Source organism: Embiotoca jacksoni, unplaced genomic scaffold, assembly GCF_022577435.1.
Source record: "Embiotoca jacksoni isolate LCO1_2020_lvr unplaced genomic scaffold, fEmbJac1.0.p SCAF_2, whole genome shotgun sequence".
In the NCBI taxonomy this organism is placed as follows: domain Eukaryota; kingdom Metazoa; phylum Chordata; class Actinopteri; family Embiotocidae; genus Embiotoca; species Embiotoca jacksoni.
In genome coordinates, this window is record NW_027185340.1 from 6,489,674 (window position 1) to 6,516,396 (window position 26,723).

General features: G+C 42.4%; 1 protein-coding gene across 2 annotated transcripts in view; it reads left to right on the plus strand.

Annotated features, from left to right (window-relative positions):
- dachd (dachshund d) overlaps nucleotides 1–26,723 on the plus strand; it is a 94,592-nt gene that overhangs the window by 64,583 nt on the left and 3,286 nt on the right. The window contains exons 4-11 of one of the 2 annotated variants that reach the window (XM_069154269.1): nucleotides 5,092–5,264; nucleotides 5,401–5,536; nucleotides 5,690–5,821; nucleotides 18,214–18,359; nucleotides 20,934–21,081; nucleotides 21,764–21,907; nucleotides 23,537–23,605; nucleotides 26,679–26,713. In XM_069154269.1, the coding sequence (XP_069010370.1) occupies nucleotides 5,092–5,264; nucleotides 5,401–5,536; nucleotides 5,690–5,821; nucleotides 18,214–18,359; nucleotides 20,934–21,081; nucleotides 21,764–21,907; nucleotides 23,537–23,605; nucleotides 26,679–26,713 (983 nt within the window). The remainder of the gene's footprint in view (nucleotides 1–5,091; nucleotides 5,265–5,400; nucleotides 5,537–5,689; nucleotides 5,822–18,213; nucleotides 18,360–20,933; nucleotides 21,082–21,763; nucleotides 21,908–23,536; nucleotides 23,606–26,678; nucleotides 26,714–26,723) is intronic. The other variant, XM_069154270.1, reaches the window with a different exon arrangement.

Below are 26,723 nucleotides of genomic sequence, written 5' to 3' on the forward strand. Positions count from 1 at the left end.
TCTGTCACAGACATGATTGATCTTTCAATTTTCATAAGGAATGCCTGCCATTAGAGCTGAGCATTTAAATTATCCTATAAAAGTTGCCTGCTTTAGATTTTATACACTTAAAGGACAAACACCTCTGTCTGTCTCCTTGATAATTCCTAACACATGTTACACTCCAGTGGTTTGGTTTGGAAAGCAATTATGTTACCTCATCAAACCAGCAATGTTTTCTTATCATGGTTTCTCTTACATTACATTAGGCGTTTTGGCAGGAAATCTTTGCCCACCTGAATCACGGGAAAGTGCATATCTTCATCCTGGCATGCTAAACACATTTTGTGTTTGTTGATGTGAATTAGCTTGAAATGTATCCAATCATTGCGGCCCTTGGAATGTAAAGCATATTGTTTGCATGTGTTTTTATGTCTGGCCGGCTCCGTATGTGCATGTACCTTCACACAATTGCATCTGCACTGCATCATTGTCTGAGTGCGCGCCTGTGTGTTTTCATGTTTACCTCTCTTTGTTACTGCAAGATGTATTCTTTTTATGTGTCCGTTTGTGTGTGTGTGTGTGTGTGTGTGTGTGTGTGTGTGTGTGTGTGTGTGTGTGTGTATGCATACGAAAGCGTACAGCAGGTATTTAACAAAGACAAGATGTTTGCTTTATTATCAACATTAACTGCGTAAACACAAAAAGCTTCAAAGTTTCATTCAATGACACTGAAGGGCTGTGGGTGGCTACATCAAAGCTCAATACCTTCCTCTCTCCCCCCCATTTTAATGAGAAACAGGACTCACCAGCCTTGACTGAACCTGCCATCTGTGTGTGTCTGTTTTTTTTTTCTTGTTTGCATGTGTGTGTGTGTGTGTGTGTGTGTGTGTGTGTGTGTGTGTGTGTGTGTGTGTATGAAAGTTGTGTTTCTGTGCACATATAAGCATGCGCTTGTGTTGTCTTAAGTGGCACCACGATGCCAGACAACATATTTATGGAGGCTACGTCTTCTGTTTGATCTAATGGGTGGAGGGCTCCCTCCATCTCACGGAGCAGGGCTTCTGATTTTGGAGGAGATTAACAGTTATAGTAAAGATGAATAGCTGATTAGTGCTATGGAGAGGCCTCTTAATGTCTCGCCGCGTGACAGACACTTTTTCATGAGCCGTTCATTTCCTTTTGGGACTGGTGTGCAAATCCTTGATACGACCACAACAAAGACTCGCCATGTGTGTGCACCGCCGCCTCACCTTTGTCGGAGAAATACATACACAACATGGGGGCATTTTACAAGCGCAATTAGGAGGAAAACCGAGATTGTTTTGCAGCGGCGGACTGCATATGCATTGTGCGGCGAGTCAGTCCATTTAGCTGCTTGACTGGAATGGTCCTGTTCAGTTTGACAGATCAGAGGAGGAAAATATATCTCAACACCATGAAAACCAAAGGCTTAGCAGTGAGCAAATCAGCCCTTTGTCTTGTTCAATTCAAATCAAAGGATAACCAGGAATGTTTGTTTGACAACAGCATTTACAATGCATTGTTCTGAAGCCCAGAGCCTCCCAAACAAAGACAGATAGGCTTTAAACAAGTCATTTAATTAGCACCGGATCCCCAGCTTTGGCTGCGCCAACCAATTATACATTCCTGAGGCATGTGCAGGTCCTATTTCACCGGAGCGGCAGGCAGATCCTCTCCAGCCCTGTCTCTTACAGTACATCTCTCCCCTTCCATTTAAGAGAAGGTAAATAGCCCAGACAGACAGCTTCATTAGCCAGCGTCTGAAGAGCGCGGGGCCGATTGTCGCTTAAATAGTGCGCTTTTACTGCAGGCCCAGCCAGCGACCTCCGATCAATTACAGCTGACATTATTGTTTGTCGGGAGCTTTTTTCCTGGACAGAGGGAGTAAAAAACGAGATCAGGCCTGAGCTTTGGCTGGAAATGTAATCTTCCCCTTCTCTTTGGTTCTTTCGCTCTACAAACAATAAATCATTCAGTTGAAGAGATAATAAAGTGCCAAGTAGGAGCTAGTTTAATTTTTGTCAGGGGAAATCTGTCCACAACAGAGTTAAGGGTAAGGGAGCTGGCTGCTTTCACATACCATTTTCAATGACAATGGCTAAGTTGCTTTTTTCTTATTTTCCTCAGCAGGATTAGGTGACCAGAGAAGTTCTCTTTGGATGAAGATTAACTGCAACACAAATCACTGCAAGTCATCATTTTTGTTATCAAAATAAATTGCTGCTAACTTTTTAATCACTTTAAAACATTTAACATTCAGGCTTTTTCTTTTTAAGTAACGCACCTGCCATCAGTGGTGCAGTTTGATTCTGATGTAACAGCTTTTTAATCATGTTGTTACCGAGGGCTGTTTTAATTCATTCATTTCATCCTCCGTGATTCAGATCTTTGCTTATCCATGCGTGAACTCCCCAGCACTGCACGACATAATAGCTGAGCTGTTTATATTGGTATTAAGTGATTTGTAGTTTTAATGATGGTAAATAGGAGTTCACCTTTGCAGGTCCCTCAGGCTTACTTCAGGTAAATTACTCCAAATGCATTGTTTATGCCCTTCAGGAGAGAAGGGGAGGGGGCTTGTGGGAATTCACCTCTCATCAGGTCTGAACTTCTGTATCAGAGATAAACAGAAACTGACAAATATGTTTCTAACCGTGTGCCCACTGGAATATCTGCACAATATCCAAGTGATTAATGAGTCCGACTAATGTTTGTCGAGTCTGTTTTTTTTAAAAGAAAAACACAAATCACTGTTTATTATTGCCAAGTTCAAAAGTGTTCGGGGCGGTGCGGTGCAGTTGTTTGTAGTCCTTTCATTTAACAAGAAAAAAAAGAGATTAGAAAAAGAAATTGCATATGAATGAAACGAGAACCCCTTAACTGTCTTTGCGAAAATGCCAGAATCGGTGAATGAACGAATGTCCTCCTTACCTGGCTCCTTTCTGATAGAAATAAAGGGATTTGGTGGAGCCTTGTTGGTCGGTGCCACATTCCCCTGCAGTGACCTGAATGGGTCTTTATGGGAGAAACATCGCTTTGGGACGGGGTGACATGAAAGGGGCCGGACAGGCACTGAAAGCGAGACTAATACCCCTTAGAGTGAACAGAGGTCCAGTGTTTCGGCGCCAGGGTGTCAGTCAGGTGGAGACACGTCAGCGAGATTCATATACCATCAAGTACAAGATAAGACACAGAGATATGTAGAGAAATGTTACAGAGTGTGGACTTGTGTTATATTAGGTGACATTTCACTGCGGTTTTTTTTTATACTTAATTGAAATGGTGAAAATCTGTCTTTGTGCATGTTGCGGTTTTTGATTGAATGGGTGTAATGTACCCACCTCAAAGGCAGAATAAGTCTCTTCACTCTGGCCCTTGAGTGGCCTTGAAAGGCTGATAGGTAGCCTAGACCTCTGCATGTTGTCCTACAGTAAGTACCCCCGCAATCAGGCCCTCTGTGGTGTTTTTTAATTGAGCTTAGCCTGCTGAGTGGTAATTGATTCAGTCTGAGCTTCGGCAGAGGCGCTGATACAAGGTGCTGCTTGGCTTCCGCCTTTCTTTAATCTCCCCTTCTTTATATTGTTTGGGAATACTCGCCACTGAGAAACTGCATGCCATCTTTCTTATGGAAATCAATGGTTTCTTTGGAAGGAGGGGAATGACAGAGAGGAGTACTTCTCATGTCCTTTCATTTTCAACCAGTGTCCTTCTCTTTAGAGGCTTCGCCATGCAGATCTCCTTGCCCTTTGGCTACTGATGTTTTGTCAGAAAAGAAGAGTGGAGTTGTTTTGTGGATAGCTTTCTGTAGTTTGGTATCTTTTTTCCCTCCCTTCTTTCTCTTACTTTTTTTTTTTTTTTTTGTTTTTTGTTTTTTGTTTTACCTTGAACTGGGCTGCCAAGAAAGAGAGAGAAAAAAAAAAAAGAGTGAAAAATCAACAGAGAACCTCAATCAGATCCAATAGTGTCTATGAGGTTTTCTTTTAAGCATTTGAGGAAAAGCATCTGGGTGGTGGAGGAATGAGACCAAACTGTTCCCAGTCACTTTTGATCCTGCCAGTTCAAAGTCCCCATAGAGAAGAGGGAGGAGGCGGGGGGGTGCCATGGTTGAGGGGTGGAGGGTGGAGGGAGGGAGGGAGGCAGGGGGAGGCTACAGACACCTAGCTTTGACCTTCTGTCTGCGCTGATGTCCTTTGAAAGTTGGCTTGTTTTCATTAAGCCATTCAGAAGCCCAGTGCAGGGCCACAGTTTGACTAGCTACGAACCCCCAATGGTATCTTTATGAGACATTCTTTACATTTTTAGACTGCTAATGTCTTCAATTTTCCCAATTAGGCATCTATTGCCAGACAGCAATTGAATAATTTAAAACATTTGTAAGATATCTCTGATGTTGTAATGGAATAATTTGTGTGCATATGAAAGAGTAAAAAAGAAAGAAAATTCCATTATTGTGCGAGCTGAAAGTGACTTACTCTTTTTGGTCTCACTCTCTTCTTTCTCTGCTCGGGAATATAGGCTGCTATAATTAGCCCTAAAGTCATTGCCACACTGTAGTCCAACAGTACTTGTTTGTCATTAGCACATTTAACTAGTCATTTGGGTAATGGCTTTCAAGATTGCCTTTGTTTTTACAGAGATATTTTTTATATGTAAATATTGAAACAATTTCCATAATGTGCCCTTTTTATGCATCACAGAATAATTGATGCATCTTTATTACAGTGTAAACTTTGGTCTTTGAATGACTGTGTATATAGTTATCATCCGCGTTTTCTTTATTATTATTGCAGTAGTATCTATTATTAACGTACGTTGTAAAACATTTATGTGTATTATGTTAACATGGAAAGATACCCGAGAAGTGATTAATTCAAATTATTCCATTCTTCTCCTAATGGATGGCAGGGTAAAGCTTCAGTGTTATTGGACACCCACTTTAAAGGGTGTCTCAGTGCTGGGAATTACTGATTGCTGAATTACCACCAGCAGGTTTGGAGTTTTTAGCCACAGCTTCACAAGTTTCCCCTGTGAATATCTCACTCATAATATGCATCATTGAGTAACCAACGACCTCGTCATGTGTCTCAGGCCTGGAACTCCCCTTCATGATGATGCCACACCCCCTCATCCCAGTCAGCCTGCCCCCAGCCTCTGTCACCATGGCGATGAGCCAGATGAACCACCTCAGCACCATTGCAAACATGGCAGCCGCAGCACAGGGCCAGAGTCTGCCCTCCAGAATGGTCACCTCTGTTATAAAGGTAAATTTTAAAACTGAAAGCAGCCGTGTGATATTGCTCAAACAGTGCTTCCTCACTTTTCTTGTTGTGTAACACCTGCGGCTCTACTTGATATTTATTTTTGGGTGTGTGTTTTTTGGGGCTGCTGGGGTTGCAGGAGCGTGTGCCGGACAGTCCCTCCCCTGCTCCCTCCCTAGAAGACAACAGGAGGCCGGGCAGTCACCCGTCATCCCACCGCAGCAGCAGTGTGTCCAGCTCCCCAGCCCACACAGAAAGCTCCTCAGACCGGATACGTACGTTCGATACGCACATAAATGGTGAAAAGAAAAGAAAAACCCAAATGGGCTGTAAAGATTGTTTTTTTTTTTTTCAAATTCTACAAATAGAAGAGTTGAAATTCAACACATCTCAGTAATGTTTCTTTGGTTCTGTCATCCTCCCTGCAGCAGCACACCACAACGGCCTGTCCATGAACCACGCCCTGCTCGGCCTGTCCCCCAACATGGTACCTGGGCCGAAAGAGGGAGACCTAGCCCACGACATGAGCCATGAAGCAAAGAGGATGCACGCTGACAAAGGTGAGCCCAGTTTCTCTGTTAAAAATGAGATGTCTATCTACACAGCAGACTGCAGTGCCAACAAGAATATTCAGGATGCCCGCTACAAAACAAATAGTGATGTGTTTGTTTTTTTGCTTTGACCCTCACAATCGAAGATACTGCTACATTTAGGTTCGGGACCGGAAATTTTGCATTGAGTTCCTCCTGTACAATGTCAACACATTAAGAGAAGGAGAATAGCTGAGGAAAGTTTAACCAACAAAGATTGATTAGTTAGATTTTTAAAGCAAATGCAACAGATGACAACTGGACAACTTCTGAAAGAAAAAGACAATCCATCCAGTGTGCATGAGTGTAATTTCTCATCATAAGAAAAAACCTTTTGAAAGATGTTTCCAGTCTTTGAATATTCATCACACAATTTGAGAAATGTGAAGCCTTTAACTTGGCATCAGCTTCTTAAATCTTCCTGCCTCCAATTAATCGCAGTCGTTGACTGTCACTGTCATTAATATGTATTCTTTTACAGACCAAAACTCAAATGTGTACATGAGAAGAGGTAAACTGCATGTGTGTAAATATATTTGTATGTGTGTGTGTTTTATTGGTTAGATGGCAGGGCATTACTGTGTTAAGCAGCTGTAGATGTTTTACATTTACAGCATACAGTAGGTCAGCCCTACTGGACATGCTGCGATAACAGTTAATGGCATTATTGTATTTCTTTTAATTAACATTTGACGGTGCACCTACTGAATGTTGAACATTAGAAATGGGTTTCTCAAATCCCCGTTTGTTTATAAACCTCATGAAATGAATGAAAAAAGCTGCACACTTGCTCACAAATACTGTTTCCTGCCATCAGCACCAAGTCTGAACTTGGAGAGAAAAATAATTCAAAATGCTGGACCCTAACTCGCCTTGTTGATAAGTGTGTTTTTTGTGTGTTTTTTTTTTTTTACTATTAACTGCTTTCATTGTTTTATTACGATTTACTTTGGCTCGTAAAAAAAAACAGAAGAGGAAAAAAAGGAAGCCGATAGAAATCTGCTAAGTACGGCAGATTAAATACAAAATGAAGCAAATAATAGATTTTAGTATTCTCTGTTGGTTTTAGCAGAGCTGTGCTGTGCTGTTCCGGGTGATGCAGGCTGGGGTGAGGCTGATAATGATATTAAAACCACTATGGAAATCATTGAGCTGTATGTTCCCTGTTGGCTAGACTGACGTGGAGATCAGTGTTAGACCTTCACTCACAGGGTGTGAAGCAGTGAATAGTAATAATTAGCAGGATCATGAGCTGAATTTATGGGTCACAAACCGTCTAACTGCATATTCACGTGTGTGTGTGTGTGTGTGTGTGTGTGTGTGTGTGTGTGTGTGTGTGCGTGTGCGTTGAAGTCTGTAAGAGGTTTACACAAACAATGCAAACAAAGGAAGGAGATGGTTTTTAGCGTGTATCCACATCCATAAATCAGCCGAATGTTTCCTCAGTCATAGAAATCACACTTCTTAGCTGAAGTGCCTCCTCCATACTCAGATAATCAACACAAATGACTCTAATTTCTTGGCAATATTAGAGGAGAAAGCAAATGACCCGGCAATCCACGCCAGTTCTAAGCAGTTGACCTACGCACAAACACGCGCTGTATTATCTTTGAGATTGTCAATTCCTAATATGTCACTGGACTTGATTAGGATTCTGAGCTCTCCAGTGTGTGCACCAGAGGTCTCGGGCTGTGGAAAACATTTTTATAAAATAACCCATTAATGCAGAGGAGTGCAACTAAATTAGTTACCAATTTGCTGAGCATGAATTAATGAAGAGAGCTTCTCCCGGCTCCCACAGTTGTAATTTTCATAATAACCCCAGACCTTTATTTGGCAGGTTGTTTAGTTTTTTCGTTTGAAGGTTTTCATTAGTCTAATGAGGACTGTGCAAGGGCGAGCAGTCAGCACAATTTACATGAGGAAGCTATCATAATAAATGAGGCAATTTGAATAACATGCACAGGTTTATGCAGCGAGATAAGAGAGATTGTAGCAGCCAGATACAGAGGTAACCAATACATTAGAACCAACTAATAACCAAAGTAATTCCAATAAAAGCTTTAAGTGAAGGGAATAAAATTAATGATAGATATATTGAACTGTAATGATATGATACACGATGCATTAGATTAATAAAATAAATGTGTTCCATTGTTAAAGAGGGGAGAGGCCTCACCATCCGAAGCTTTGTTTATGGTGAGCTTTTTAATTAGGCTTGTTCATCGCATCAGTTTGTTTAGATAAATGAGATAACATTCCAATGGTTTAATGATATCTCTCCACTTGTTTGATCTTTATGATCCTGGCAGAGCATTAAATTAATCTCTTGCAATGCACTCTTAGAAGAGAGCGCAGTGGGTGCAGCAGGAAGGATGCAGGGCCCCAGCTCATATGGAGACTATTTAAATAGCCAGACACCTCAGAGACAGACACTATAATGTCTCATCACTTATATCCTATGAACATGTCTCGTCTTTTTCATGTCATCTCTGGTGATGAAGGACAAAGGCTGTTTGTTGTCGTATAAAAAAGACATTTTCCAAAGTTGTGTCACCCAGTGCAGAGTAGCCAGATGGTACTTTTTTGTGTGTGTTTTTTTTGCGGGGGGGGGGCATGGGGCTGTTGTTTGAACTTGATTATATTTTGTCCAAATTTTGCCTGAGAAAAAAGGGAGATTAGATGATGTGTGAGGGGGGAAAAAAAGGCTAGTAGAAAGCTAAGTGTTATCTCACATGTGACTAATTGAAGTGCTTCAAACAGAAAGTCTGTGGCGATAGCTTCCGACAAGCCTCTGTCTCGTGAAACAGCAGGTAGCTGACAAACAAGGGGGAATTTGAAAGGTACGGAAGCTTTTGGCTGTAAACTCACTTTGGACATCAAACGGTGGATATCATTTTTATTTCCTTAGGGAAAAGGTGTTTGAAACACAAGCCATATGTACAGCATGTATGTTGAAGTACAAGAGTTCTCCGTTAAAGAAAACACATGGCAGTTTAAGCATTTTGCCAACAACAAATCTCAGCACTATACATCAGCCCTCCCAATGCAGTTAGACATGACACATCTATTTCATGCTGAGCTAAAATGCCTGACAGGACAGTCAGAGGCAACTACGCTATGTAAAGTGATTCTGTAAACCATATTTTAAAAGCGGGTGAATCATTGGTAATATGATATTTGCACTTCCCTGGTAAATGTTATATATACTTGTTGACACAACAGGAGATGCACTCATAATGTCCTCTCAAGCACAAATGGAGGCCTGCGGTGTATTATGTCACCTAGAGGTGCATCCTTTTATACCTGCTATCAAGCGAGCAGTCGCTGATGCATCGGCGCACCGGCGTGGCCACAGTGGACGACGGCGAGTTGCCACGCCTTTTCTTTGTCAGTGTTTTTAGCTTGGATGTCCAGTTGATGATCACGGGGCTGGTGCACTGTCTGCAGTTTAAAGTTGTGAATGATGAGGTTAGAGCAGGTAAGCGGTATCACAGTCCATTACCATGCAGCTGCTTTGGGCAAGGACCTGTGGACGCTGATGGGCTCATGTTGAGAGCCTGGAAAAAAAAAGATGAAAAAGACAAAAAAGTGATTTCCAGCCTTTGTAGTCTTTGTTCTTCTCCTTCTTTGCATAAGCATTTGCAATGATAAAAAGGCAGTTAAGGGACTTTGGGTCGGGCAAAAGTTTGGGCATCAGTTTCGTGCGCTCTTTTTGCGATGTAAATATTTCACTGACATTGATGGTATCTCTGTACAGTATCATTAAAAGTTGGATATGTTCAGTGTAAGCGCCTTCTCTTCATCTTTCTGACTTTAATGCATAGTGTTTTGTTCAGTCCTCCCGATGTCCTTGGCATTGCGAGCTTCAAACACATGCTGACTACCTGACTTTTCCCTAAGTCAGGAGGCAAGATCATTAGCCATCACAACCCTGAAATGTGACTTGGCAGACAATAATGCTTTATGATCAAACAACTTGTCAGTGCGTCCTGTTGAAATGAAAGAGTGCAAAAAAATAATTCAATAGAGGATCAATCAAATTTCCCCGGCCCATGTGAGAGAGATTGCTGATGGTGCAGAGAGGGGCTATTCCTCGAGGACATGGGAGTTCATTTGGATATTTGTTCTCCCCCTCATGAATGTTCCATTGCGTGACACCATCTCCTGCTAATCACATTTCACTGAAAAGGGGGGATGCTTTTAGGGACGTTGAAAAGAGAGAGGTTCTTTTTAATCTTTGAAATGCCTCAAAAGTGACAGAATGCTTTCTCCTGCCAAGACGTGAGCCTCGGATGGGGAGATAAATATGCTGTGGTCAGCTAAGTGTATCTAGTGAGCAGAGAGGCAAATTTAATAATGCATTATCATTCACTGGCGAAGGTGAAATCTCCCTGTCCATCAGAAGGCTGAGGCCTGTTTCATGTTACCCTTCACTGCAAATGAACAAGTGCTTTACTCAGCCATACCAGAGATGCACAGTAGGCACCAGTGCTTTACTATATGTGCTTGCTCCGGACTGTCAGGAAAACAGGTCTGTAATCAAAGCAATCATCTATCACTCTTGACTGGAGACATTAATGCTCACGGTCTTTCATCCTGATGAAACTGTTTTCAACAATAACCTTCTCTTCTTTTTCTTTTTTTTTTTTCAATTGTTTTTTTTTTTTTTTTTTTGTTCTTTCTCTCTGAGAACACAAGGTGCGTTTTACATATCTGAGCATCTGCTGTTATGCAGATTATGGGAACATATTTACCTGAATGCCCTTGGACAACAGCATTAAACAATTATGAAGATTATGTACAATGCTGCAAATTTGCGATTCAAAACGATTCGTATTCGAGCAGTGGCAACTGTTGCAGACAGATAAGGTTGACCCTGAATATGTATTTCTGTAGTTTTGGAGACATTCTGCGGGGTTGTTTGTATAATTTAATATTTACATGTAAACAGTAATTAAGTGATGCTGCCGACATGCCAGGGCCAGGCTCTGCCAAGGTAAACACCAGCCCTAGTACTTTGCCACAGTCCATCATGTTTACAGACTTGCAGAGCCGAGTGCTGTTTGTGTGCTCTTCCTTGGCAAAGCCCATAAAACACAACCAATTGGATGCCGAGCGTTGAACACAGTCACTCTTATCGTCTGGCAGTCTGCTCGCTGACTTGAGGACATTGTGAGTCAAACCTTTAAATTTTCACTCTGCGATAATTACACTGCTATACTTGAGCTTTTATATCCTTTCACTGAGAAAGTAAATCATTCCTAATAAAGAGAGGAAGAATAGGGGGCGGAGGGAAAAGTGCTTGAGGACTAATTCTCTTCACTCCCTCCCTCTCTACTCTCTATTCTGCTTTTTGAAAGCCTTTCTGTGAGTATTCCAGTCACCTTGACTTTGCAGCTGCAGCCTTATAGTCTGTTGCTTATCCTGCCTAACCCCAGCCTGTCAATTAGGTCTTTAAAAATTAATCTCTTTAACTGGAAATACCATGCCAGCTTTCTTCCGTCTGTAAATGAAGTGTTATTAATTCACACGGCGCAAAGCCAGTGTTATGAATAATGTTATCCAAACAGATTTCCACACGTTTAACACGTTGCTACTGTTAAAATCCCTTAAGTATTTTTATAACTGTGAAAACAGGACTACTAATGGATTTGCATCAGTTTTTGAGTTTCTACACCAGGCAGCCAAAGAGCAAGGGCTCCTATAAGCCAGGCTTTTTAAAGTTTACATTTCCCATTTCCTCTTTTGTTCTTTCATCTTCATTTAAAAGCAGCTCAGTATATCCAGTTTGGATTAGCGCCAGCCATCGTCGCCACTCGTTCGGCAGCAACAGAACGACACAGCGTCTCCCTGTAGGATTGCAATGCCAGGCAATGACACCAATGTGTCTTCCCCCCCTCCTACCCTCCACTCCCCACTCCCCACTCCCCACTCCCGAACCCAGCGAAGCTCTGATCTAGCAGCAGGCTATCTGGCCAACCACACCAAGCTAATACTTGTTCTATTAAAACCTGGTGATTATGGGGGATTTCCTCTCTGTTTGTTTGTTTGAATGCTTAATTATCAATATGTAATTGGCATGTGTATTGTGATGTTGGGTGCATATTCGGTGGCACATTTTGCTGGAATGCACATTGCTATCGGGGAGAAACAGGACTCCCCAGTCACTGTCTAAGTTAAGCTGCATGAGAAGTTGCTCTAATGAATTAATAAATGCTAAACAAAGGAGAACTAAACAAAGAGTGGGAAATAAATGGCTTGATGATTAGTGGGTCAGACAGATTAGTGGGGTGTACAGTACAAATGATCCCCCTCTGAAATGGGAATGATTCAGGCAAAATAGCCAATCAATAGTTGAGGCCAATTTAATCTCTGGGATTCTTCTGTCAATAAACCTGGACCTGGACAACGGAGGTCAATATGCAAAGGCAATCTAAACACCTTCAAAGTACCTCACAATAATGTCCTTCTCCAAGTATTATCTTCTCGACAGTTTGGGCTCATAGTCAATAGGTGAATTACGGAAATCTATTATACTCTGCCTCTCTGTCGTTTCCTCTCCTGAGCCACAAGTTTATTTCACTCCTCCAGACTTCGCCCTACCCTCCTTAAAACTAAGGTCACGTGATCTCTAACCTTAACCGAGTCGCCTCTCTCTGCTCGGTCCCATCCCGACTGTGATCGTCTCTACAAAATGCCATTTTGTCTCCACTGCTGTGCTCTTTAAGAGCTCATTTGAAGGTGTGCGCTGGCAGAAACAAAAGTCCTGTATGCTTTTATGCAGTCATCACAGTCAGCCAAGCCTGTAATCCTCAGAGGTCCGATAATGACATAGCCCCTGCATTTATTACATGGAGGAGAGGAGAGAGGGAAAACGCTGACTTTGAACAAATGAACACTCTGACCTTTATGCAATAAATATGACATGGGCCGCATAAAAAGACAAGATATCTTCCTCCTGAATGGAAGTCAACACGAATTCTGCTCCCTTGCCTCTTGCTCGCTCTGTTTCCATTTCTCTGTCTCTCTCTTTCTCTCTTTTTTTTTTCTCTCTCTCCCTCTTTTTCCAAGCTTGCAGTTAAACAAATGATAAAAATCTGTCCTAATTGTTTTTAATTGCACCATGATATTGTAATCTACGCTGTTTAGGCAAAAGTACAATTTGTAGTTCTTCATTTTCACTGCTGCGGTGGTGTTATGCATAATGTGCACTCCAGACAATTGTGGACAATTCATTCTAATCTCTGTGCGTGATTCTCATGTATAATCATTAGCGAGCATCAGCTATGAAAGCAATAATAAATACTTTTTTATCCACGCTAGGGAAAGACAGACAGAACGAGCCTTTCATTGTGTCTTTTGTGATCTCGGTTTGATCCCAATTGAGGTTTGCGATTGTCTTCTTTTGTCACCTCAGACCGCCTCTCTGACAGTAAAGGATTTATGGTTATTTCCTCCATGCAGCCTGTCCATCTGTGGCTCTATCTTCATATGGCCTTGAGAATACGATTCAATTTATTAAGGCAAAGCAATGGACTCATTACTTTAAAAAGGTGGCAAGAGAGAGAGTGAGCGAGAGGGAGAAGTGACACACTGAATTGGTTATTAATGGAAAGGCGCAGCCATAGGGCAGTTGAAATTTAATGATATCCTACAAGAAAATATGAGGGTGTCACTCTCCAAAAAGTCATGCTAAATGTCAACATTTTAAGGTCCCCGGTGCTAATTTTATGCCTGTGCACAGTAATGTTTTGGAGAGCATTTAGGAAACACGGCCCAGTGGCCAGCCTGATTATCCCACTCACCTTCTCTCCTCTCTCCAAATGGGTTTGTGCAGCAAGCGATTTCATCTCTAAGTGAAGGGAACATTAGGGAGGGGAGAAAGAGAGAGCGATAGAGGAAAACACGCGGTTTGATTTTCATGCTGTGATAAGAGAGTGGGAGCCAAATGTTACCTGTTAATCTCGCCCAAACCGACCGGGGCTCTTGACTTTGTCCCCCAGCAGGGATGGGGCAAACACTCATTTTCCTCTCTCCGTGATGAAAAGGAAATTAGCTTAAATGTGATGAGGGCACATTAGTGTGTGCGGCGTGTGTGTGTGTGTGTGTGTGTGTGTGTGTGTGTGTGTGTGTGTGTGTGTGTGTGCGGCGTGTGTGTGTGTGTGTGTGTGTGTGTAATGAGTGTGTCTGTGTTTGAGGGTGTTTTTGTTTGCATACATCTGAGTGTTTTCTCCTTCCTCAGTGTATTCAGTACATTACACACACATATGCACAGCACATGCAAGTGATAGTCATTCCAAAGGAATTTGTCTCGTATGGATCATCACACACTTTTTGTAGGTCATGCAGGTTCTCTTACTTTAAGCAAAGTGAGACCGCAAGTCAAACTAACCCTCTGATAGTTGGATTATAAACTATCATGGACATATTTTATGTGGTAAATATGTTCATTTCGACCTATAGTAACACTTAAACCTGCTTTTACATACATCTGTGCAGAGAAACAGAAAATCTCCTGTGATTAAAATCAGGATATGACACACTATAGTACCTGTTTGAAACTATCTTACAGTTTAAGTTGATTTTTTTTTTTTTTTTTTTTTTTTTTTTTTTTTGCCTGAGAGACCCTTCAGAGTGCAGACATCATTTGCAAAATCAGCTCAGCTCATGTTTTTTTCAAGTGCTCAAATTGCATGCAACTACTTTTTTTTTTGCCAAGCTCTGCATCACTGCATTTGTACCACAAGACAGATATTTCCCTTGACAAGTTTTTTTCCAAATCCAGTGCTTTAAGTGCAGGTGGAATAATGCTGTGTTAGCTGCTAATGGCTGTCCGAGAGGTCATAACGACTCCATTTGAAGGAGGCTGGTTTCTCCGCCGACCTGGCAGGTCAAATCAAATGTAATTGTGCAGTGAAAAGCAGCGCCTTGCTTTGTGTTGGCTCTGCTGACAACCTCCAGGTTTAGCATTCAGTTCTCCTGCTGGGAGGAACACAGGTTTGCAAGGACAAAGGCTTCACCTGTCAATATATCACACTGACTGGCCAGCCAAATGTACCTCTGCTCTCTCTCTCTCTTTACCCCTCTCCCTCCTATCTCTCTCCCCCTCTGTCACTCTTTCATTCTCCGTACACCCGTTCTATTCCAGCCTCCTCTACCTCAGACCGTACCTCACCTATCTATCCATCCGTCTTCTGTCTTCAGCCATCTATCTCTCACTCCTGGCATCCTTCTCGTCCTCTTCCTCGCCGTCTCTCTCTCTCTCTCTCCCTCTCTCTTTGTGTGTCTTTCTGTATCTTCCTCTGCGCCAGCTCACACTGCCTTCGTGTGAGTACTCAGCTGAAATGTCCTGAGGGACCCAGTTTCAAACACAGGAACCAGAAACATATGGCACATTTTCAACTCCCAAGGTCAATTACAGCTATTTATCCAGAGATTGCAGCTAAATTTCCCAAGGTTTCTTCTAGATTTACCACAGATTGCAATGTGTGTCTGTCACATTTTAAATCAGGCCAGTTTCCTCTGCTTCTCTCCACTCCCTGTGACTTTCCATCAAATATTTCAAAGGCTTTCAAGTGGGTTTTAGACATGTTTTATCTCTGGTTATCATGTGCCCCATCTTTTTTGCCTCAGCTTTGCTAGGTCCAAGTGCCGCTTGCAACACAAATCTAATAACATGTAAATTGGAGATAAGCCCAGATCCCTCCAAGTGATATTTTTTACATTCATAGTTTGTCAAGTCAATTCCTGGGCCCCTGTTTTAGCAGCACAACACATGAGGAGTGAGAAAATTAACTGGATAGGTGATTCATCATTGCTAGCACACTGTCAAGGACTCCCTCTGCAGCTATTGAGAGCAGGGTGGAGGAGGAGGAGGACAGAGAGAGAGAGGGGGGGAGGTGAGGGGGGCGGCGTTGTTTTAAATTATGGCATTTCATTCAGAATGCATTGTATTTACAGCGCCCCATTTTTATTTGTGGCTCCTATTATCCACCGAAACAGTTGTGCATGAAATGTTATTTGTGACAGGGGTGACCTGCGAGTGTTTTTCCACAGTATTTCATAGTCGGGGCCTTAACTGTACCTTTACCGTACGGTAAGCACAAGAGGCTGTCACAGCTGCTGTTGGCAGCCTCGCTAGTGTAGAAATATCACCTGGAAACAGAGTACTCCATTCCACCGGCCCCCATCACTCCAACGCCTGTCACTGTAATTAAGTTGAAGTCAATGATTCTGGAGCGATGGTGAGAAATAAACATGCAAACACATGCCAGCATTTGCAGCCAGGCTCAGAGAGAAAGAGGAGGGGGGGGGGGTGGCATCAGAACATTAGAAGCACACAAACCCACAGATCTCGATCGTGTTCCACTGGAATTTACATTTGAGTTTCATTAAGCCAGTTTCGATTATATTGATTAAATTAGTCACCTATTAGCTTCCCATTTCTTTTTTCTTTCCTTTCTTTTCTTTTTTTATTTTCTTTTTTTTAAATGCCGGTATTTATGCATAGCTCCTGGTGGAAATGTTATCTGACAAGAGGTGCTGTACGGTAGTTTGAGTCTGTCGAACAAAACATGCTGTTTGCTTTTCCCAGAGCATGACAGGTTGTTTCCCCTGCAACAAAGCCATCAAATATTCTCTGTGATCCAACATTGTGTTGGAGGGGAGGCCTGCTGAGTGGGAAGCCGGAGTTTGTTAAAGCAATGATTTATGATTAATGCCAACACTAAATAAGGGACAAAGTGCCTACAGTACAAATCAATTACAAAGCTACAACAGCAGACCTTTCCCCGAGGTCTACTAACGTCCCTAGTTGTTATGGTGATTTTATTGGAGGTGGGTGATGCATGTATGTAATGCATGCAATACATCTATATCAGCCTGAGCTGGAGCCAACTGTAATGCTTTTGATCTTTGATTAGTTATTTTATTGAGATAAAATGGGACTTTCATGTTGTGCCACTGTATAAGGAGAGTGTATTTTAGATCTCCACCCAGACGCCCACCTCAAAGCGCACACAGGACTGCACCAAACAAAATGAATTACCACAGGAGTGGCTTCTTAAAAGTAGGCAATTCATTATTTTTATGAAGTCAAATTATAAACAAATTTTAATCCATTAGGCAACCATCCATTCTAATTAATCAACAGGAGTGAACTCCATCTGAAAAAGGAGAAAGGTTGTTTACTCTCTCCACGGACCAGCGGTGCATATTTCACCATCTTCCCCACACAGAAAAAAAACAAAAAAAGCCTTCTCCAAATTACAAACCTAAACTGTGAATCCTAACACTCGACTTTTGGCGCCGAGATGTTTCCAGGGCATTTGCAGATGCTTGAAATAATCTCCAATGTTTTTGCTCAATCTGCTCTGAGGATGGGTGAAATAAATACTTTAAACTAATTAATGTAAGACCAGCTGTTCCCAGCACTTGGCTGGCGCTGGTGAATATTGATGGGAGGGAGAGGCAGGGCTGTTCAGCTCTACTCGCTGTTTGTACAAGATTCAGCCTGCCACATAAACAGATATGAATACTGGATGAGAGCAGAGAGGTGTTGTGCACAACACAGCCAGGGCTCCACATTACAAATAAAACTTTCCCCTCTTTCATTAGATTAACAATTAAACAGCTGATGGCAGAGACTTCCTGCGGAGACCTTTTTGGATTGGAAGTGTTTGATAAACTGTCTCCCTTGCAAGATGGTAGCACTTACAAATTATTGGCTTGATAAAAGCTCATCGGACAAAAACATGTGTCAGATGCGATGGGGCAGCAAACGGCAGTGTCTGACATACTGTTTTAGTTTGACCAGGCTGCACGTGTGTCTGCCGGTCTGCCTCCTGCTTTCTCTCCCTCCCTCCCTCTCCTGCTCCTCTTTCCTCCTCTGAGGCCTGGTAGAGAGGCTGGACAGCAGATGGCAGGGCCCTACCCTTCTGCCGGTTGATGAATGGAGGATGATGTCATCTTAGGTTTGACAGGCACCCGTGCGTGCGTACACAAAGGAAGCCCGAGCCTTTGGGGTCAAACTGCCAGGCTGCTTCTGATTTTGGAGTCCGCATGACATCTCTTGAATGGGGGAAGCTGGATTTATGTGCCGGTTGATATTTTTTAACCCCACGCTGAGGCCTTGAGAAGAAGCAATACGAAGGAATCTCCCGGGGACCACTGAGTCCGCCATATTTCTGAGGGGTGGGGAGAGCCGGGATTGGCCACTTGAGATCAATACACACCCAGTCATTGCTACTGGTTGGGGTCAATATGTGTCAGCCTGGCCAAAAACTACTTATGCATTCGACCAGCTATCTTGTTTTCAGGTTGAACAAACTGTTTTTTTATGTTATTATTTTTCTTTGCAGAGGACAACCCGATGTGTACCCCGACAGCGAGAGACAGCTACGAGCGGTTGTCATTCGCCGGACAGACCCTGCCTCCCGGCTTCCCCTCACCATTCCTCTTCCCAGACGGCTTGTCATCAATAGAGACTCTCCTCACCAACATACAGGTATGGTCCACTGGCTGAACTGTGCCCTTATGTAACTCCAGCATGCCCTCACAGTTTATATAGTTAACAGCTTGAACCTTGTGTAGCAGGACCTCCACCATGTCAACCTTAAAGAAATCTGGAAAAATCCACACTCATTAAATGTTGAAAGGTGTTGTTTGTGAAACTGTAGCGCCCGTGAAGTCAACCGTGCACTTTAGTTTCTTTTAGTCGACCGCACCATCACCGCAGCTGTGACAGAGGTGGACATGCTTACAGCGGGTAAATCCACTAACAAACAAACTACTTTTTGTCAATGAGGGTTACATCAGTAAAAACGCTGAACAGAGCTCATATTTCCAGCCAAAGAAAAAAACCAAGCAGGTGTTTTTTTGCTCGTCTCAGAATTTCAAAAAGCCATTTCGATCTCTTTAACATGTTTAATCCCGTCTTTGCCAGATCTTTATATGATTAAAGACTCAGTTGGGCAATGAAATATAACAAAACCCTGGTTTCTGCACGATTTAAGGCTTTCCATATTTTCCTGGTGTCACGGCAAAGCCCGTAATACACGCTTCAACCCACTAGAGGGCACAGAGTCAGTGTCACGTACGTTTGACCATTGAAGAAGGCGGTCACGTGTCGAAGTAAAAAGAGTGAAAAAGTTCATACAGGGAGGAGGTCGAGGGTAATCGGACAGGACAAACACAAGACGGTCGTGGGAGAAGTGTGTTAAAGTCCAAGAGTCGGTACATGAGTCAGGTTTCTTCCATCGGTGGGCGGTGCATAGTGTCCTCTGGTTCCCAATCAGATTCAACGCTCACTTCCCCGCTGCTCATCCAAATATGGTCACTTCTGGCACCAAAAACAACCAGAATCCGAACTCGAGGCTTCAGAGCGGTAGTTCACGAACCAGTTCACAAAATTACTTATTTTTACCCAATCTATAATCCCAATCCTAAATACGTAGTTTTTCTGTCTAAATCTAACCAAACTGCGACTGTGTCACATTCAACCCAAACCGTGATCTTTTCCGAAACCCAACCACTTGGTTTTTGGTGCCTAAACATAACGCACCTCAATGGTCACACCAGGACGAGGCAAAATGTGCCACTGAGACAGTATCCTCTGCTGGACTGACGGGTGTTTAACATGTGGCATGATACCGGGATGATTATGTACGTCTGACTTTTAAAGTTCTATGTAAGAGCTCAGTTTCTGTTCAAATATAGATGTCATCCACATCCTCCTTGCATTTTACGTCAAGGACCACAGATACACTTTAGTCTGTAAATGTGCATACCTTAACACCCATCTACTCAGAGTGCTATTTAGGCTTCAGTTCAAACAGCCTCAGTCAGAAAGATGAATGTATTTGCCTTCTGTCTGAGTGTAATGATGTGTGTACACTGCTGCCCTTCTCATTGCACTTGTACCATTGGCGTCAGAGTCCCGTTTCTCCTTTGGCTCCGCGCGGTAATTAGAAAGCCGCAAAGTAAACCCGTCGCGAGCTCCCAACACTCCTCTAAGTCATCTTTGGTAATGATCTTCGCTTTGAATATTTATATACAAATCAACAAAATGAAACCAAGCAGAAAATTAAGATAAAGCAACTTAGACTAAATTGGGGTTAGAAGAAGCAACAATTAGTAAGCTATAGCCCAGTGCATTTGATATAATTGCATGTGGATGGGGAATAATTGTGAGGAAAATGGCCGTCCAGCTTTCGCACGAGAACGCAGCATCTTTCGGGGCTGTCAGGAGTGTGTTTGGAATGGCAGTAATGTAATTGATACATGATGAGATACTTGTCATTCATATTATTCATTCCTGCTGTGCCGTGTGAGGATCTTAAGACTAGACAAGAGGCTGATACTGTGTTTTTATTTGACTATTGTCAGCCGCAGAGTTGTGAAATATAAAAACGCAGGTCGTTCAAATGGAGAGAAAAGAAGCTGATGTTGACTTTATAAATCTTATAAAACAGACTGCTGCTTTGATCGCAGGTACTTCAGTTGTAATGTGGCGATGCAGACCAGTGTTCTCCTCCACAATCAATCAAGCAAACCTCTCCTCTCTATCCTGTTAGGGTCTGAGCAGCTCCAACATTGTTAGGTCTTTCAACACTTGTATTTCACAGCTCTGACCAAAAGGGGTCAGACATGTCCAGCACTCTCACATCAGCTGTCTTTATTAGAGAAAACGTATCATCACTGAAACTCGGTCCCGTGGAAGCTGTGGAGGAAGACGGTTGCGCTGAAGGATAATGACACGTTCACAGATAAAAGAGGAGTTCAGGTGGCGATCTGACTGAAAGGAATCGCGTAGCAGCAGTCGGCTTGTGGCCCGACATGTTCTCCGCTTCACTACTGTGGGCAGCACAAAGAAGTGCTGTGACATACTTTCGGTGTGGCTCGCTGTCACTTCATCTTGAAGCTCTTAAGTAGCCCACATCACTCTCTCTCACTCTCTCTCTCTTCCACCCTCTCCTGCCCCCCCTTTTATTTTTATTTTTTCCTGTACATCTCTGTGTGTATATATTAATATGTGTGTGCGTGTGTGTGTGTGTGTGTGTGTGTGTGTGTGCGTGCGCAGGGCCTGCTCAAAGTGGCAATTGACAACGCGCGGGCTCAGGAGAAGCAGGTGCAGCTGGAGAAGACGGAGCTGAAGATGGAGCTGTTCAGAGAGAGGGAGCTCCGGGAGACTCTGGAGAAGCAGCTCGCCATGGAGCAGAAGAACAGAGGTACACGCTGACGACTACCTGGCACTGTCAACCGTGTGTGTGTGTGTGTGTGTGTGTGTGTGTGTGCGCGCGCGCGTGCGTGTGTTGTGCACGCCTGTAAGTGTACTCAGTACTTCACAGGCTTGTGCTCATGTAGAGCTGAAAGCTCTTGAATGTACGTACACAGCTCTCCATGTATGTGTAATGCTTCAGATCGAAGCGGACACAAGCCGCCGCGTGCTTCTTTGGTTGCACAGAAAGTGATCGTGTAGCTCTGCTTCTGCTGCTCATAGTCAGTTAACATAATTGGAAATACACATTCAATACAAATTCACTCTGAGTCTCATGTAAAATGCATCAGAGTCGTCGTTTATGTTTAATGAGAGAAATTCATGAAAAATATCCCATTAAATTTTTCAGTTAGCTTTAATTCCCTCTAGCAGTTTGCTAAGTCACAGTCAGTATTTGTTCAGGTTTTATTTTTTAAGAAGATCTTTATATGTTATGAAATATTTAGCTTTACTTGATTTCATTTTTCTATAATACAACACGCTGGATTTTAAAAAAACGGTTATTATCTTTTCCTGCTAGAATATGGCAGTAATCACATTTCACTTAAAAAAAAAAATCTGGCTCCTCTAATTTGCCCCAGAGCTAAAAAAAAAAAAAAAATGTTGTCACTGTGGTCTTTCCCTCATCTTAGCAATCATTCAGAAGCGTCTGAAGAAGGAGAAAAAGGCCAAGAGGAAACTCCAAGAAGCTCTGGAGTACGAATCCAAAAGGAGAGAGCAGGCCGAGCAGACTCTGAAGCAGCCCTCGCCATCTGACAGCATGCGCTCACTCAACGGTCAGACACTCCACAGTGAGACCCCGTTACTCTACATAGCACCATGTGGCACGGCTTCTAGAGGGACCAATGATTTCAGTTTTTCAGGAGGTGAAGGAAATACTGTCACAGATAACTTTACCCTTAAAACAATGTTAATAAAATGACATATCTCCGATCTTGAACCACGGCTTATCTCATCTCGTTTAAATTGCAGCTTTCCCATTGTCAAAAAGCCCATTTCCTTTCTATTCTCATTATGTCCTGAGAACTTTGTGCTACAACTATAGAATGTTTTCATTTATCATTATCATTTAATCAGCCAGTTATGCCGTTGATTAACTGATTAATCGTTGAGTTTGAGTGATTAATAGTTCAGTGGCAAATGTTTGGTTTTGCCCAACAAATATTCCCAAACCCAAATATATTCAGTTGACAAATTGGGCCCGACTGATGCTGGATTTTAGGGGCCCGGTAGCAATTTTAAAAATGTATTCTCTCTATATATACACAGCACATATAAACAGAGGTTATTTTTGCAATGATCCCTCACATGTTGTTATCAAACACGTTGGACTCCTGTAGTGAACATATGTAACGGAAGCAGGATATTTTACAGTGTATCGTCCACGTGGACATCAGTGCACGGAAACAGTAAACTTCACTGGGAACATGAAAATTATACATAACTGTATATCAAGATAAACACAAATAGAACATTTTCTAACCGACGCCAAACATCTTTTCTGCATTATTTTCTGTTCAAGTTTTCATATCAGCAAACACATGCGCTGATACCAGTAAGTCTTGGATGATCTATTAACAACGATACACATTTAAGATGAGAAATCACTGAAACAATTATTTCCGATTATCAAAATAGTTACCAATTAATTCACTTTACTGTCCATCAATAATTAATGACTGGACTAATTGTTTTAGCTCCAACGTGCACAGGGTACCGTATCTGTAGCAGTACGTCAAAATGTACCGTAACGTCACGAGTGTACTCAAGTGATACATATCTACAACATTTTTCAGGTTCAGGTAGAAAATGACCAAACACATTAACTCAAGTAGTGAAACGAAGTGCAGGTATTGATGTTTGATGTTTATGTGACATCTCTCGCTCACATAGTTCAGGTTTCATACACAAAAACTGGATGCGATAATAAAATTCAAAGGAAAAACTCACTTTAATATGTCAGTCAAGTAATGCAGAGCTGTTTTATACACTAGCTCTGCCACATCAAATCTTCATTTTTATTGATTCTTTCATCATCAGCTCAATGGTCTGCAACCAGCAGTACACATTATGGAGTTATTAGAGCAATTAGGAAATCTAAACATGATTATTTACACTCAATTTTATTGCTGTTTTACTTTTGACACATATATATCTTACTACCTTTTTAACCATTTCAAGCAAACAATTGACTGCAGGGTCTTGGTTTCGCAGATCATTCTTCAATCAAGGATTTGGATTGTCTTTCATTTCATCGCTGATGATCACAGAGATTCATCCAATGCAGCAGAGATCTAGCTTGAAGGCTTAGTCCCCTTGTTTTGAATGAGCGATGCTGTGAAGCTGGCAGTGTGATAGGTGGATGTCAGGGATGTTTAACGGTGGTGATCCCTCTCTTCTCTCAGACTCTCTGACCCCTGAGATGGAGAGTGACCGCAGCAGTGGAAGAACAGATGCTGAAAGGACAATACAAGGTACAGGGGCTCAGATGAGACAATAAATCTCTCTCTTTCTCTGGCTCTCACTTTTGCTCTCTTTCTCTCTGCACCCTCTACTCTCTCGCTCTCGCTCTCGCTCTCCCTCACACACACACACACACACACACACACACACACACACACACACACACACACACACACACACACACACACACACACACACTGCTTCAGTTTATGAACATTAGTGTTTCTGTGCCTGCTGTTCAGACATCCAGCTCACCATCTGGGCCACAGCGCTAGGTCAAGATCATTGGTTTTGTGTAGGAATAATATTGTTCTTTTACTCGCCTTTTAGTGGCTCTGATGCTTTTAGGAAAAAAAAATATCTTTGTCAGGACAAAACTTGCCAACAATATGGGAGGCAAAATAGTGAGCCAACTAAGCAAGACGGTGGCAAGGAAAGGCTGAAGAAGTCCCTTATTTACAACTCAGGAAGCATTAATGAGTCATAAAACCACCAAAAAGCAGTGGAATCCCTCCTCTGATAGTCATAAACGGGGCAAATCAATCCATTTTATGAATAAGCCTTGTACATTTTTAATGGTTTGTTTGTTTGTTAGCCTTGGGGGTGCAGTATGTGTTTGGGGAAGGGCGCTCCGGCGATAACCTCTGCAGACTGTCTGCTATCTGTGTTTACGCAGATACAAGACACCTTGCAGAGGTTGAATATCCTCATTATTACTCGAACGTCTTGCTTTAATACGCCTCGGCTGCGTCCTGCAGAGAACCGCCCTTATCAGTGGGAGAGGTCCCAATTTATCCGGGAAAATGCTGCATGTAATTTGCTGTGAAAAGTGGAACATTTTCGTCTTTGCATGCGAGAGAATAAGTTGGGGCCCTTTTAACTCTTTAATGTTTGATTAGTCTACTTAAAGTGATATTTTGTGAAAGGGCAAAAATAAGGAAACGCCACTAAGAGAAACGATGACTCCTCCTTAATTAAATGTCATTCAGTCACTGCAGGGATCTGAAACAGTCCAAAAAAAGGAAATCCATATGTCATCATTTAAACACAAAGATAACTCAGATACAGAGTAATTATAGCCCTCTATTTCATACCAAATTAGTATATTTAGCCCCTTTAATTCCTAACATTTTACACTTTTATGAAGAGCTGGTTCTTTGTAGTGTGATCGTATCAAATGAAATGTGTTAAAGCTTTACTCTTTAAAGGACAGCAGCCATTGTACCGCCTGAATGTACAGCGGAGGTTGAAATGAAGCAGAATTCTTTTATCTCGTCACTAATAGGAGCACCATGATACGAGCACGGAGCATATGATTTTTTTTTTTGCGGTCTCTCAATCACTCTGATCGTCGCCTTGAAGAGTGGAATGAAGGCGGAAACCGAATAACAGGCTGCACTTTGTGTTTTGTTCAATTAGAGAAGCATTTGTCTGCCACCCATGTCTCCTCTACTCTACTCTGCAAAGCCTCGCTGTATAATTAACCTCGAATGGCAAAAAATGATGTTGATAAATTGCACAAGCAGAAGGGGGGAAAAAACAAGCCTATCACTCGCATGAAAGCCGAGAGAAATGTGCGGGCATATTCTCAACTCCAAACTCGGGGAGGCGAGTGGAGGCAGAGAGGCAGAGAGAGAGAGAGAGAGAGAGAGAGAGAGAGGGAAAAAAAAATAATGAGGGCATAATTTTAGAGAACTAATTATTTCTATTTGTCTTTTGTCACACTTCTCTAATTCTGCGATATTAACACAGTCTGTGTTTATTAATTGCTTTTACAGTGTTTTGAATCGGGTCCAAGAGGGAGCGTGGCTCTTTTCACAGGCAGGCGAGCTACTGGGACTGCACCTCGCCAGTTACTGCCTGGCAACGGTGCACATGCGAATATCTTCCCCCAGTATCTCCTCTGGTTCCCTGCCGCTTCCCACTCGATGTGTTCGGCAAGTTTACACGACCCTGTGCGCCGAGATAAAGTTCTTTGTTGCAAGATTAAACATCAAAACAGTTAAAGTGAAATTAAAATTAAATGAATGAATGTCACTGAAGCAAAAAAGACTGTAATTAATGGATCCCTTAATTGTCTTCATAAAATATTTGCATGGGCATAATTTGCATAATTTACATGTATTAATTAATCTTTCAAAGGAATTTTATGCTGAGAGAAGCCAAAAAATTCCCTTTGTTTTATTTAGCATCTAATGAAATATTTATTCTCTTTAATGAACTTTTCATCTTGATTTGAATATAAAAATACTAAAGTTTTAACATATTTTAATGAGACAGCCTTTCACAAAACAGCGTGTCAGGACGTCACCCGTTTTTCTAGGCGTGTATGTAAAGCAGATGTTTCGACATTTGCACGAAGATTGCACAATGATCGGAATCCGTGAGATTTGCTCACCGAGCACCCTCCCAAGTTTTAACGCTAATTTAAGAAGTACAATGCTGCCATATCGAGCTTCCTCCTGTCGGCCATCAAACACTCAAATCGTCTTTGTTGTCATTAACGCCCCGATGAATTGCTCCCAACTGTGAGGCGGGCAGGGAGGTGATGTTCTGTCTGCTGCCGTCACGAAAAGGCGTGCAATGTGCGCGCGTCAAGTTGTGCATCCCCGGCCAGCACTCAGCACTCTCCCGGTGTCGCCGTCCCTCCCCCGACTACCCCCCCCCCCCCCCCCCCCGCCCAGCCCTCTCCCGCCCCCCTCCCTCTCGCCAACCCCCGTCGCTCTCCTTTGGTATCGCTGTAATGACTTTTACACAGAACTCAGTGGTTGTTGCTTGAATAGAGGCAGCCAGAGTGCAATGCCTTCGAGACCTACGGCAGCGCTGGGTAATTAGCCTGTGTGTTTGTACACCCCACCTCCCTCCCCCACACACACTGTATACACACACACACACACACACACATACACACACACTGTATACACACACACACAACACCCTTTTGTTGTCTCCACTCTCTGTGCTCAATACATTAAAACACAGCTTAAAAAAGAGAACAGGACTAATTGATTAATTGTTGATAATGTAATGAGTATTGATTATAAATTGATATATAAAAAAAAAAAAATGTGTCTTTAATTATAGACAGTAACCTGACGCTGAGATGGCTCCCAGCAGAGGTAAAAGCAC